We start from the raw sequence: 13049 nt of genomic DNA, 5'->3' as shown, positions 1-13049 counted from the left end.
ATTTAGAGCTTAACATTTTTTAATCTTGTGATCATTTTTCCTCAGTCTAAAGCTTCTACAGCAGCTTAATAACTGACTAGACAATTATAAGTCCACCAAAATAAAAAATACATTCATTAATCTATGATCTAATACAAAAGTCACAGATCATTTATGTTAACAACATATAAAATAAGCACATGGTCACGGATGTTCTATTTCATTCCATTATTGTTTCATTGTGGCATTTCCAGTGCTGAACAGGGTAATATTTTCATCCTCTGGGACAAGTTAGGGGAAAAATAAAATATACCCTGGAATTTATAATGCAATTAATCTAAGGAGCTCCACTAAAAAAAACAAAACCAAAAAAAACAACCCACCCAAATATTCTTATGCACACAAAGACTGTACTTTAGCTTGCTAACTCATGATGATTTAAACAGACTGTTTAAAACTGAACACATGCCTGAATACTTTATATATTCACTGCTGGTGTGGGATCCGACTACATGAAAGTAAACACAAATCAGGGACTGAAGCCAGGAAAGTGAAAAACTCTCACATATCCAATCTGCAAAACGCATTTGCCTCATTACATACCATAGATGCCGCTGTATCCTGGCAACTGATAACCTCAATCTCAATGGGCCGCTCTCCCACACTTTTGAATTTTTCCAGCACCTCGTTCACTCCGAGCCACTTGCAATCCACGCCACCAACTGATACAATGTAGTCACCTTCTTTTAGGCCCATCGACTGTCAAAAAAAATTTGCAAAGGTTATGATCTGGAATTGTAAAGATGCACAAAATGTTTTTGTCACCACATGGTATCTGCCCTAAAGGCATCTCCTTCTTAGATGCTACAAAACCACTGCCTAGCCAAACACGTGGAATAAAATTGTGTATGTAACACAGACACAGGTAACTTTTTGAGTACACAAATTACCTATTTGAGTTGGCAGAATCACATTTATCAATGGTAATCTCAAATGCTGGCTCTTTCTATGTCCTTTTCACTTTTCTCCTTAAATAAAGGAAACTTGTTTTTTGCTATGCTATCGTCCCCCATGAGATACATTCTCCAGATTTTACTTCCATTTCTTCAGTATTTTTATTTGTACTTCTGTAGTTGCTTCTGCCTTTCCTATAGCTGAACTGTGCTCATCACTGCATGCTGCTTTGGGCACATGCTACCTTGCCTTCCTGATCCTCATCCTTATTGTTGCTACTTTCTAAAGCCTTTATCCCTTACAACTTCCTGAACTAGATGGGGGAAAAAATTGTTGGGACTTCATATCTATTAAGTGTGAACAGGGCAAGAAATCAATTCTAGTTTAATGTGATGTCAGGGATACAGGTACTCTAACACCAAAGGTGTATGTAGCACAGAATGTGTTCAGATTATATGACTCTACTATACTGACGTATAGGAGAACCCAATAAATATGCCATGCACCAGTATTAACAAGCTGCAGTTACGTTTAAAAGACTGGAATGCTCAAGTCCGGTGATAAATTATTAATATTGCACCGATGTACTTACAGCTGCAGTGCAAACTGGATCGAGACAATAAATCTGTACTGGTGAACCTCCTTTAAGACTGAATCCTAGCTCTCCTGCTTCATGGTGGATGCGTATGGTACGTGGAGCCGTCCATCTCTGCTTGGCTGAGAACACTGTCAGTGGGCCCTGTAAGTAACATAGCCACAGGCACATGACGGTTTACTGTTATTTGTAAGTAAACATTTGCATTTTTTAAGTTATAATGCTTTAAGCTCATCTTATGTAGATTTTACTCAGGTTAACTTCCAGCTACTTCCACTAAAATGGAGCAGTGATATTTATCCTAGAAGTTTAAGCTACCCCCTGAAGTGCTCAGCCCTATTTCATGACTGTTCAGGTGATACTTCCAACAGAGTGGGATCACAGCAAATGCCAAGTTGTTCTGAGATCTCTGTTAAAAGTGTGCAGAATCTTCTGGCTGCAGCAGGCTCTAAGGTTCTATGTTACTTCATTTTGGAGAAGATAAATTGATTTGTGAAACACTGCATATTCTGACCCTAACTGCAACTCCCAGTTCCCTTTGGCCACTGATACACAGAGCCACCTTAAAGACCGGCTTTGTAGCATGCAACATTACACATTCTGCATGCCTGTCTCCAAGTACTTTGTGTTTCTCCCCACCTTTAAGTTGTATGCAATTACCCATTGAAACTTCATGGGACTTTCACAAAGGTTTTCAAGAACGAATGCTGTGCAAAGCCATTTACAATAGCACTTCTATTCTTTGCTAGTCTCAAGGTGACTTACACCTCTGAGGCTACGAATGATCTCTCCAGTAGCATCTGACAAAACCCCCCAGTTAATACAGGATCAGTTTTTCAGGCTAAAATGCTCGTGTCCCTTTCCTCACATTAGAGTGAATTTATACTTGCCAGCAAAATGACAGAGGTTCGTTGGTATTAGCATGTTACGTACCAGTCTGTGAAAGAAATCTTTAACTTTCACCTTGGAAAACTGAGGAGCAATTGTTTCTATTTTATGCTCTGTTTTAGCTAAAACAAAAAGAAGAACAAATTCATTTTCTCTCAAGTATTAGTTGAAAGGCATACAAAATACTTTTTTTTGCATTCCAAGCTAGATAGAAATTTCTCCTAAATTCTTACCAGGCTGTAGAAAAGCTCACTTTTTGTGGGAATTTGTAAGGCAAATATCTGTATCACCTTAAAAATCCCTTCAGAGCTCATAGTATCAATACACAAAACTTAAAACAATCCATCCAAACAAAACTAAGCTATTCTCCTCTTTAATTTATTTTCCTTTGAGAAATATTTAAAACCAGTGCTCATTCTTTCCCACTGCTCCCAAAGAGGAAACAGCTGGACGTGCTGGACTAAAGTAGGAAGAATCAATAGCAGTCAAAGTGAGTTAACAACTTAGACTAGTAGAAGATTCGTGCTACAGGAGACAGTTACTAGTTTTCCCCGTATGATTTTAGCTTTTAAAGTTTCCCTATTTTTTCTAGCTCACAAAACAGTCACCAAAAAAGCTGAGTTGTAAGTAATTACTGTTATCTACCCCAGAAAATTGTGACCAGAGACAGAAACATTGTAAAGCAGCTGTAACAAAATTCATTTATCTGTGATAGAGGAAACATGCAAGGAATCTGAACTCAAATGTTTAAGTATATAAGTTGTACATTATTTATACTATGTATGGATGCATATTATATATGTATAAATATATCATATAAAGGCATATCCCCATGAAAGCATATACATGTAAGGTTAATACCCTCTATTTCTACCTATATACACTTACGAAGGATATCTGGAGCCTGGATTAGACTGAGAAAGTCATCTTCTGTCTCTTGCTGAGCATATTTGAGAAGTGAGCGCTTATGTGCAACTGTCAGAACCTCCTGAAGAACATCAATGTTTCGAAGCTTTTTGCATAGACCACAGACTCTTAGAGCTTCTTCATGATAAACAATGGCTTTGCGTAAGTGTGCTTTCCCTGAAAAAAATCAGAATTGTTGGTTGTCATCCATAGACAATAAATACGAGGTTATTTTCAAACTGTATCTAGTAGCTGTGAGAATCTGGCAGTTACCCAATTGTTTTCTCTGAACTTTGTCCTTTAGAACGGTGAGAACTATCAATCCTTCAGGCATGTAGTCATACAACTGTGACAAGGCTTTCTCCTGCTGATCTTCATCATCACCAGACTGCACTGGAATAATTGATACAGAACATTAACCATTACACATCTTTAGGTGTAACGTTGTGTAATTGCTACTACCTTTTCTCCAAAGGCAGTCAAATATTTACACACACATATTGATAGGAATTTCAAGTTTTTAGGACTTTTACAGTTTTATCATCTGCAATATCCAAATAATATTTACATGCCAGAACATATTGACAAGAATCAAACAATTCAGTAGCATATAATGGGTATAATACTTCTTTTGTTTCTGCAGAAGTTAGTTTATTGGACTTCCACATTCTTCTGTAAAGAACAAAAAAGCATGGCTTCAAATCTGAATGGGAAAATGGCCACAAATTAACATATATTGAAACCCCAAAATTCCTGGCTCCTAGTCTTATTCATAGACCAAATTATAACTGTTTATGGTTTGTTAATGTTAGTTACATGAATATATAGAAAATGTAAGATTCTTACATTCATGGTCACACAGAATGGTGGCAATGAAGTAATGTGCCAGCGCTTTGTAATGGTCTGACTTTATCTGTGCCAGTTTAGACCAGGAATAGGGGATATTCTCTTTCACTGGTTCCTGATTCATTGCAGTGTTAACCAGCATGTAAACCTCTCCCACCTAAAATAAAGCACAAAATTGAAATATGATAATGTAACATTGCTTATTAGGAGCTCAAGCAAGGGATATTATATTCAGCTTTAAGATAATTTCATGTGCATCACATCAAAGAGGGGCTGGGGGAGATGGTTAGAAAGGGTTGGAATTAAGTTTTGAGAAGATTTGAAATTCCATCTCTGATTTTTCCCTTACAAGAAAAGTAAAAATTTTGTATAAGAACAGATAAACCAAGTCAGTCAATCTATATGGCTTCAAAGTTAAAATAAAAACACCATAAAATTAACAGTTCTTAATTTACAAATACATCTTATTGCATGAAGTCTGCTGAGAAAAAGAGTGAAGCATATTACTTGTACAGTAGGTTTGTGCTTCACTTCTGAAACTGTGGAGTCATATCTAGCCTTAAGTTTGTGTGGTCTTATTTAAAACTGGGCTACTATTCTTTATGCAGAGGAAATAAAATAGGTTTGTCAAGTAGTGAATGCTGCTTTAATGGATCAAACAACTCCAAACTGACACAATCCAAAAACCTTTCCTCTACAGCTGATCGATCCTACAGACAGGTCAGGGTGGCTTTACAGGGTTGGTAGGAAAAGCTTTGCCCATTTATCTAGTATGGAACCAATCATAGCTCTGCTACTCTGAAATGGCTCAGGAAGCATTTTCGTATCTTGTTGGCATACCCGATTTTTGATGTCAGCGACCTCAATCAAGTACAAACACTACCTTCTGGGGCACAGCCTGCCTCCATTTTTCAGACAAGCCCCAAGACAGCTCTGCAACTACCAACTGACTGCTCATCAGGGTCCTTCCCCAGTTACAATTTAGTTATTCTTTTGGACTTCAGCTTTTTAAGTTTGCATAACCTCCACCTGCTGGGAAATAAGACAGGTTGTGTTCAATACTTAACAGAGAACTACACAAACAACACTGTCCTTTTGTATGTTGTTCTGTGGACAAGATCTATACTGTTTGAAAGAGCATACAATAAATAGCTTGTAAAAAAGCTTTGGCAAGTTCACTGCCCCAGTGTTCCAGCATGTTTCTGTTTAAACTTCATGAATGATGAATTTAAAAGAAAAAACACAACAGTTCTAAAATAATATTTAGACTGCAGCTATTTGTGTTTTAATCTTCTGAAAGGTTGTGATTGTCATTATAGGTTGTCAGCTGTCCCTTGTTACTTCTGGTTTTCAGTAACAGTTGTTAACATTTAGGTTTAATAAATTCTGTTAGTATTACTAGAAGCTGTAGCAAGTAACACAGCACTGTAAACAGTTATTTTAAAGACTGACTTTTAAGTCTCCTATTTTACCTTGGCAGCTTCCTGTGTCATTTTCACTAGTGTGAAGAACTCATTGCGTATTCCAGGAAGACCAATCTGCTCAAAAACACACTCTTGAGCTTGTGCAAGCATCATTTTTACTAATACATTCAGCATAGCTGGGCTCATATCATAACTCGGTGTGTGAGTAAAGGTCTCCTTTAAGTAGCTTAGGACTCCTGAAATTACAAAATGGCTTTGTCAGCATTACAAAGAGAGAAACAAGTGAACTTACTTCTAGCATGTACTACAATGATAAAGATGGAGAGCATACTTTCTAGTAATGAACAACAGCAATTTGAAGGGATTCTTGGTACACATGAAATTAAACTGTACAGGTTTTGCTTTGCATTCCCATCAAACATCTCCAGGCACAGTTCTCAAAATTACAATTCAGAAGAGCAACAGAAGCTGCAGATTTTAAGGGCAATACCTTCAGATCTGCTTGTAACAGTTCTTGTGATTGACCATAAAGCTGTATTGAACTGAACGTGACTCGTATATGGAAGTGGTAGGCTAGGGCTTATACACAGGACAAGAAAAAGAAATCTATGCAGCCATAAGGAGGTGAATATAGAACACTTGGATGGAAGGAAAAACCACAAACTTATAAATGTAGTTAATTATGAACCTCCTTTCCAGATGCTAAGTGCTGCTGTGTCCAAATGAAAGCTCAGTTCCATCCCTGTAAGTAAACTAAACCAGTGTATTTAATAGGGTAAAATTAGATTCTGCTCTAGACATTTGGTTCTATCAACGCATGAATAGTTTCCATCATTTATCAATTAAAAACAAACACTAACTATAGTGCAAATATTAAGTAACAGTTTCAGGGATGGAAGTGTAACCTTCAAGTATGCATGTCATCCAACAGGTTTAGTGGGTTCTACTAGCCTGCTAATTGCTGATACTACTACAAAAGCTTAATGATAAGACCTCTGGTTTTTCAAGTGTCCCAACTTCTGTTATCTTAGTTCTTGCCACTACATTCAGTTCTGGCCATGTTATGCTGTATTTTCCTACTATCAGTTTCAGAGGTTTTTCATGTTCTGTGTTAACTTTTGTCTTTTAACTTACTAATATGCTCTTACACAAATTTGAATTATGGCAATCTTTGCCTTTTTTCCAAAAAAAAAAAAAAATCAACCCCAAACTTGCCAGGCACATCCCAAGTGCTGATGCAGTGCCCTATTGAAAGGAACTGAAAGTACAGGCAGGGGGGGAAATATATTTTTTTTCTCAACATATTTCTCCCTATCACATAAGTATATACATACCAAGAGCTTTGTTGAGGGTAAGCTCTGTACAACATTTTCCATTCAGCGCAGAGAAATGGTTAATACATGCTCTATATCACGTCTCTACCAACATAATGAACAGTGTTACGGAGCCATGCACAGGTACAATGAAATGCCTCCTAAGCACGTTGCTTTGGGGCCCTACAAAGGTAGTGTAGTAGCAAATGATGCATTTCAATTTGTGAATTAATTCTGTTCTGTAAATACACTGAAGCGAAAAGCAGTGATTTCTTATCTGCAAAATGGAAGGAGCAGCAGCAAAATGGAGAAATTTCTTTTAGATTGATTGATTTTAGATTGATTTTAGTATTGAAATTTCATTTAGATTAAATACAAAGGCTGAAAAATAATTTATTTAATAAATGCATGAAGAAATATTTTTTGATGGCTGTGTATTCAAAAGAGGGGTTTTATGACAATCCAACTCTGTGGTCCACAGTTTGTAGATGATAAAACTACCCATACAGTGGAAACTGACAGCTACAGATTCCTAGTGCAAAAATAAATCTTACAGTAGCTATTAATTACACAGGTCATGTCTTTAAGCATTATGTGTAGCACAGATGACATTTAGAAAAAAATTAGAAAAGCTACACTGAAAAAAACCCCAAACAAATCCAAACCAAAAACTTCTGTAACATGTTAATTCAAAGGATGTGATTGCCTTTATTAGAATCTGTATTCTTCCTTGCTTGGGACAGAGCTTGAGTATTTTGAACCTGTCTGCCTTTGGAACCTATGGAAAATATAGTCAACTTCCAATTAATTGCAAATTTCACCAGAGAACACAGTAAGATTAATTTTGCAGAAACCATAAGGAAAGCTAGGTTTTAAGCCCTTTATCAGCCTTTAAATCTGATTTTATGCCAATGTAATATCACTGAGGTAAAAGCAGCTATGTTGGTGAAACAAAGAATGAACAGTGAAGCAGTTCATGTTAGGGCTATTACTTGGACCTTTGAACCACGGTTCATTAATCATTAACCACAGTATTCACTGTCTTTATCTGCATGTTCAGACTACAGTTCCGAGTTTTGGATTGAAGTGCCATCTCAGCTCTTCAGTGGGCTTCAATTTCCCTATTCCTCCTTTTTTGTGTAATGAAGTCAGTTGGTGATGGAGGATGTCAGGGTGAGATTAGGAACATGTGCATAAAGACCTTCCCAATATTTGAATATTTGTACCTGCAGCTCTCTGAAAAGCATCAACAGCATTTTCAAGTCCAGCCTGGGTCTGACGATTGCATCTTGTTCCAATCTGCGTGTAGAGGGCTCCAATGTTGAATAAAATGCTAGCTTTTTCAAGTAACAGATTTCGCTGACACACTGGGACACCTGTGAAGGAATCATACCTTGGGAAACAAATATTAGAAGTGTTAAAATTAGCAGAGTCCATCGAAACAACAGATATTTTCATTCTGTTTTTCCAAAAGAGCAGCGGAATTCTTAGTAATCGTTATGCTACAGTGAAAATTAAAGTGAACAGAAATACCATCCCATACTGTGAGGATAATCTAGATGCTGCAAGCCAGAGAACGGCTTTATCTGAGGCTTAGTTTTCAGCAGGGTCTCTGTAAGCATACTGTATCTAACTCAAAAGTGCCTGTGAAATACCACAGAGGCTGACAGTATACTGGGAAAGTATCCATATGTGCTGCTATGTTCTTGTACTTAGATGTTGCCAAATACTAACTATTAGCATGGTCAAATCCTTCATAGCTTGTATTTTCAGGTTTCTATCTGCAGTTATGACTAGAAATTTAACAGTTCCTCTTGGCTGCATGGTAGTAATCTTTTTCATGATAAAAATAAAACCTCTGAATTCAGAGTCAAACTTTGCTCATAAATATAGTAAACACTCCACTATAATAAATTAAGTCTCTCCTCCTTTTCTGGTCCAGATGGTCATCTTAACAAATTGAAGGAGGGGAACTAAGGTGTAACCCATTCCCCATCTGCTTCATGCACCGCAGCTGAGAGTCAAGGACACATGTGCAGTTGTCCAAAATGAAGATTATTTTCTCTCTTTTTCCCCTTGTACTAACCTGTAGCCCAAATCATAAGCTAGCCAATTGTTTCACTTTTAAGCATGAAAAGGGTGTGTTGTATTCAGGTTTACTCTTAACACTAAAAAACCCCGAAAGGTTAACAACACACACTGCAGGGAGCGAGGTAGGAAGAAACACACTGATGCTTCAAATTAAACAGAAGACAGTTAATGGTTAACAGTGTTCTGAAACAGAAGAGAAGCCAAACATGAACTACACACTTACCATGTAAATAAAACTCCCATGTGCCTGGTAGGTGGGAAAAATCTGTTTTCTACATAACCAAGTTGAAGGAAATAGCTTATCAACATCTCAATGCCAGCTTCATCTCGGCTAGGAGTGCGGCAGGCCTTAAAATACAACAGATTAAAATAAAATATATTGTGTTAAGTTACAGGATGAATACTGCAACACCAAGGTTAAAGCTCTGCTTCCTTTGGACTTCTGCATATCAATAGAAATGTGTGGAATCTGAGAACAGTAAGCTTAAGGCCATATGGATGCATTCCAAACAAGAGTTTTTCAGCTACACACAAGTAGCACGTAACCTTTAAGCAAAGGGGATCTGTCTGGCAAGTCTCTAAAATTAAATAAAGATTGTAGGTATTTTATGAAAGCTACAAAGAATGTTTGTATTTCTAGTATAATACAGGAAACAAACAATAGTTAGAAATAACCACCATTCTACTACAATATTTTGCCAGAAAAACTCACTTCAACACTCTTTCTGCTAAATTAAAATACTTCAAAGTAAAAATAAGACAAATCTTAGATTTACAGGATTTACAAAATTGTGTGAATAGCTCAATCACTTTGCATAACTTCATCCTTTTCTTCACTTGTTCTCTACTCACATTGTAAAGCTCTTGGACAACGAAGACTGATGTTCCATATCTCAGAAATTAAGTCAATAAGAGTATGATAAGTTATAAGCAATAATAGCACATGCTGGTTCCATACAAATGTTGTTATTTACAACTGTAGATTAAAAGACCTCATGGTATACCCTACTTGAACTTACCTGTCTCAGGTCCATGAGATCTGCTATTTCATCTTCATACTCAGAACTGTCTTCACTATAATGTTCCAGAATAAAGTCCTAAAAAAAAAGTAAAGAACTGGAATATCTAAAATTAACCTAAAGTAATCATTTTTTTCTGCAGTTGCAAACAGTACAGATTCAGTTGTGATTTGCATGGTGTCTACTCCCTTTCAGTCAATAGTACAGTAACATATAACAATGAGACCACAAAAAGACAATTAAACTAATAATTTTATTTGATATCTGAAGACAAGAAGTTTCAGTCTGATGTAAAGGAACCAAACACCTATTACATCAACTCCATTGGGTTTTAAAACAACAACGTTTAGTGGCTTTGAAAGGGACAAGTGAACCCTGTTAGCTAAAATAACAAGAGAATCAAGTGACCATAAAAACTTGTTAACAGAAGAGACTGCCAAATTCTCGTCAGCTATGTTAGGGCAATTCCACTTAAATTAACAAAGCTGCAATGGCATCAAGTGGTACCACAATCTGAACATAGAGATTAACCTGCAGAAGTAAAAGCCGAGGCAAATGCTACAGCGATAGAAGATAGTTTACCATGAGATTAAAATCTACATTGCACAATACACAGTAGTCCAAACAATACAGAAGGTGGCACAAACAGCCAGCAAAGTGTATTAGCTAACAAGCAAGCAGTGATAATGCTGCGACACTGCTTCCCAACTGAACTAACCTGGTTAGTGCAAGTTGGAATATCACCGTTACGTTGAGTAAAACCTTCATTACTACTTCCTTTCACACTTAACAATAGGAATCAATAGTCTTATTGGAAACAAAAACTGTAGAAGGCATTTTTATTCTCTTTGGTTTAAATCTACTGTCTCCAAAGTGGGATTTCTTATAATGTCTTCTGACTCCTTGTCCTAGTTACATATGAGCACAACCCAAATAATTGGTGGCTAATTTTTAACACATTGTGATTTCAGTTTTGAGGCAAATAAAAAATAATTTGTACATAAATTACTTCTGCTTCTTTAAACAAATCTGAAATGGAAGTTACTTCTGTTAACTACTTGTTCTGAAATGTGTCTCTCCAATTTACCTTGAGGGGGAGCGTAAAGTCTACTTCTTTTGTTTCTTTGAGGCCAAGAGGTACCAAGGGAATGCTGAAAGTCTCTCTATGGAAAAAAAAAAAAAAAAGAAAAAGATTCAGAAATTCTTGTTTCCTGTTTGTCTGTTGATAAGATAGTTACTTTTGTTTCATTTGATCACAGAAGCTTCTGTGCTGATGGGTGTTCAAGTAAAAGGTAAATTTATAACAGCTCCGCTCCTTCCTGCCCAAGAAAGTCTACTTAATGGCCTGTGACTCCTCAAGAAGAGACTGAAGAAAGCTACTTGCCTCTGCTGGGTTTTTTTCATTTGAGTCTGTTTTTCCTTCAAGGAAAGAAAAGGAGACTCTCAATGGCTGGCTTGCTGCAACGTAGCTCAACCTTTATACACCTTCACAAGTTATATGGACAGAAAACAGCTCCACAGCTGCTAGAAGATCTGCCACGGTAAGAGCTATGGTAATTATCAATAGTTACCACCAGTATTTTACATGCTACCCATGGTTTCACATGTAGAAGTGATGTGTGCTTTCCCCTAACAGAGGGAAAAGCAGGGCCAAAATATAGCAACTTCAACAGTAAAAGGTGTAAGAATAGGAAGTCTGAAAACTACTTAGTTTCTAGACAATGCTAGGTGCTAAACTCTAAACAAGTCAACCTCTAAAATATCAAAGGGCAATAAGGATGAGAACTGTGACTTAAAAAAATATGAACCTCAAGTGAATATACATCTGTATCATGGACTTAAGCCTGGATCACATCAGTAAACAACACTAGCTAATAAGACTACTATGAATTAAAGAGCACCGTTTATCCTTCAAAAGCTATATATATACTGCTCTTCCACTAAGTGTATTACCCAATAATAAAAAATAAAGATCAGAATCGCTTCCAGTTAGAGGAAGAGTCCTTAAACTGTGGGCACAATCCAGGAAGTGGCCCTGCTATCTTGAAAAGGACTTCCAAGATACAGAGCCAAAACACCACTACAGTTAGTGCAAACGATCTGATTTCGGACTATCCTGGTTTCAGCTGGGACAGAGTTAATTTTCTTCTTAGTGGCTGATGCAGCGCTGTGTTTTGGATGTGGTGTGAGAACAAAGTTGATAGGACACCGATGTATTTAGTTGTTGCTGGGTGATGTTTACACTAAGTCAAGGACTTTTCAGTTTCTCAGGCCTTGCCAGTGAGAGGGCTGGAGTGACACAAGAAGTTTAGAGGGGACACAGCCAGGACAGCTGACCCAAACCAGCCAAAGAGGTATTCCACACCGTGGGGTGGGACATCATGTTCAGTATATAAACTAGGGGGTTGGCCAGGGCTCTGGACTGCTGCCTGGACACCGGCGGGGCATTGGTCAGTGGGGGGTGAGCAACTGTATTGTGCATCACTTCTTTTCTTTCCTGCCTTCCCTTTGGATTTCATTCCTCTCCCATTCTCCCGCCTTTTCACTATAACTGTTGTTATTATCATTATTTTATTTCAATTATTGAATTGTTCTTATCTTGACCCTCAGGGTTTTACATTCCTTTCCGATTCTCCTCCCCATCCCTTGGGGGGCAGTGGGGGTGTGGTACTTAGTTACCAGCTGGGGTTAAACCACAACACTGATGAAGCTTTTAGAAGAAACCACAAGAGTTTTACAATAGATTATATCAAGACTCTTACCCCAAAAGGAAGTGAGACACATGCAAAAGAAATCCTAACTTAGTGGTTCAATGAGTTCTAGTACTACCCACAGTCCCTGTAGACACCAGCATTTGTCATTCAAAGGAATTGAATTGAAGTTTTTAAGGTACCACACCCATGGAGTTAACATCATGGGGGCACTGAACAGTTAGGGAGGTGTTCCTGGATTTCCAGGACTGAGTAGAAATAGCATCATGCCTCTCAATCCAGCTGAGATGCATGCAAGTACTAGGAAGGCCAGCCCTTCAGAC

General features: G+C 37.5%; 1 protein-coding gene across 2 annotated transcripts in view; it reads right to left on the bottom strand.

The window, feature by feature from the left end:
• RHPN2 (rhophilin Rho GTPase binding protein 2) overlaps positions 1-13049 on the bottom strand; it is a 30886-nt gene that overhangs the window by 2221 nt on the left and 15616 nt on the right. For both annotated transcript variants that reach the window (XM_040615136.1, XM_040615137.1), the window contains 11 exons: positions 11103-11178; positions 10016-10093; positions 9220-9344; positions 8132-8298; positions 5641-5828; positions 4169-4325; positions 3596-3715; positions 3305-3499; positions 2462-2538; positions 1526-1672; positions 583-738 (listed from right to left, as the gene is read on the bottom strand). In XM_040615136.1, coding sequence (XP_040471070.1) covers positions 583-738; positions 1526-1672; positions 2462-2538; positions 3305-3499; positions 3596-3715; positions 4169-4325; positions 5641-5828; positions 8132-8298; positions 9220-9344; positions 10016-10093; positions 11103-11178 — 1486 coding nt within the window. The remainder of the gene's footprint in view (positions 1-582; positions 739-1525; positions 1673-2461; positions 2539-3304; positions 3500-3595; positions 3716-4168; positions 4326-5640; positions 5829-8131; positions 8299-9219; positions 9345-10015; positions 10094-11102; positions 11179-13049) is intronic.

The sequence above is a fragment of the Falco naumanni genome, chromosome 15 (assembly GCF_017639655.2).
Source record: "Falco naumanni isolate bFalNau1 chromosome 15, bFalNau1.pat, whole genome shotgun sequence".
NCBI classification, from domain to species: domain Eukaryota; kingdom Metazoa; phylum Chordata; class Aves; order Falconiformes; family Falconidae; genus Falco; species Falco naumanni.
The sequence above is the reverse complement of the archived record's forward strand: the minus strand, read 5'-3'. Positions and strand labels throughout refer to the sequence as shown.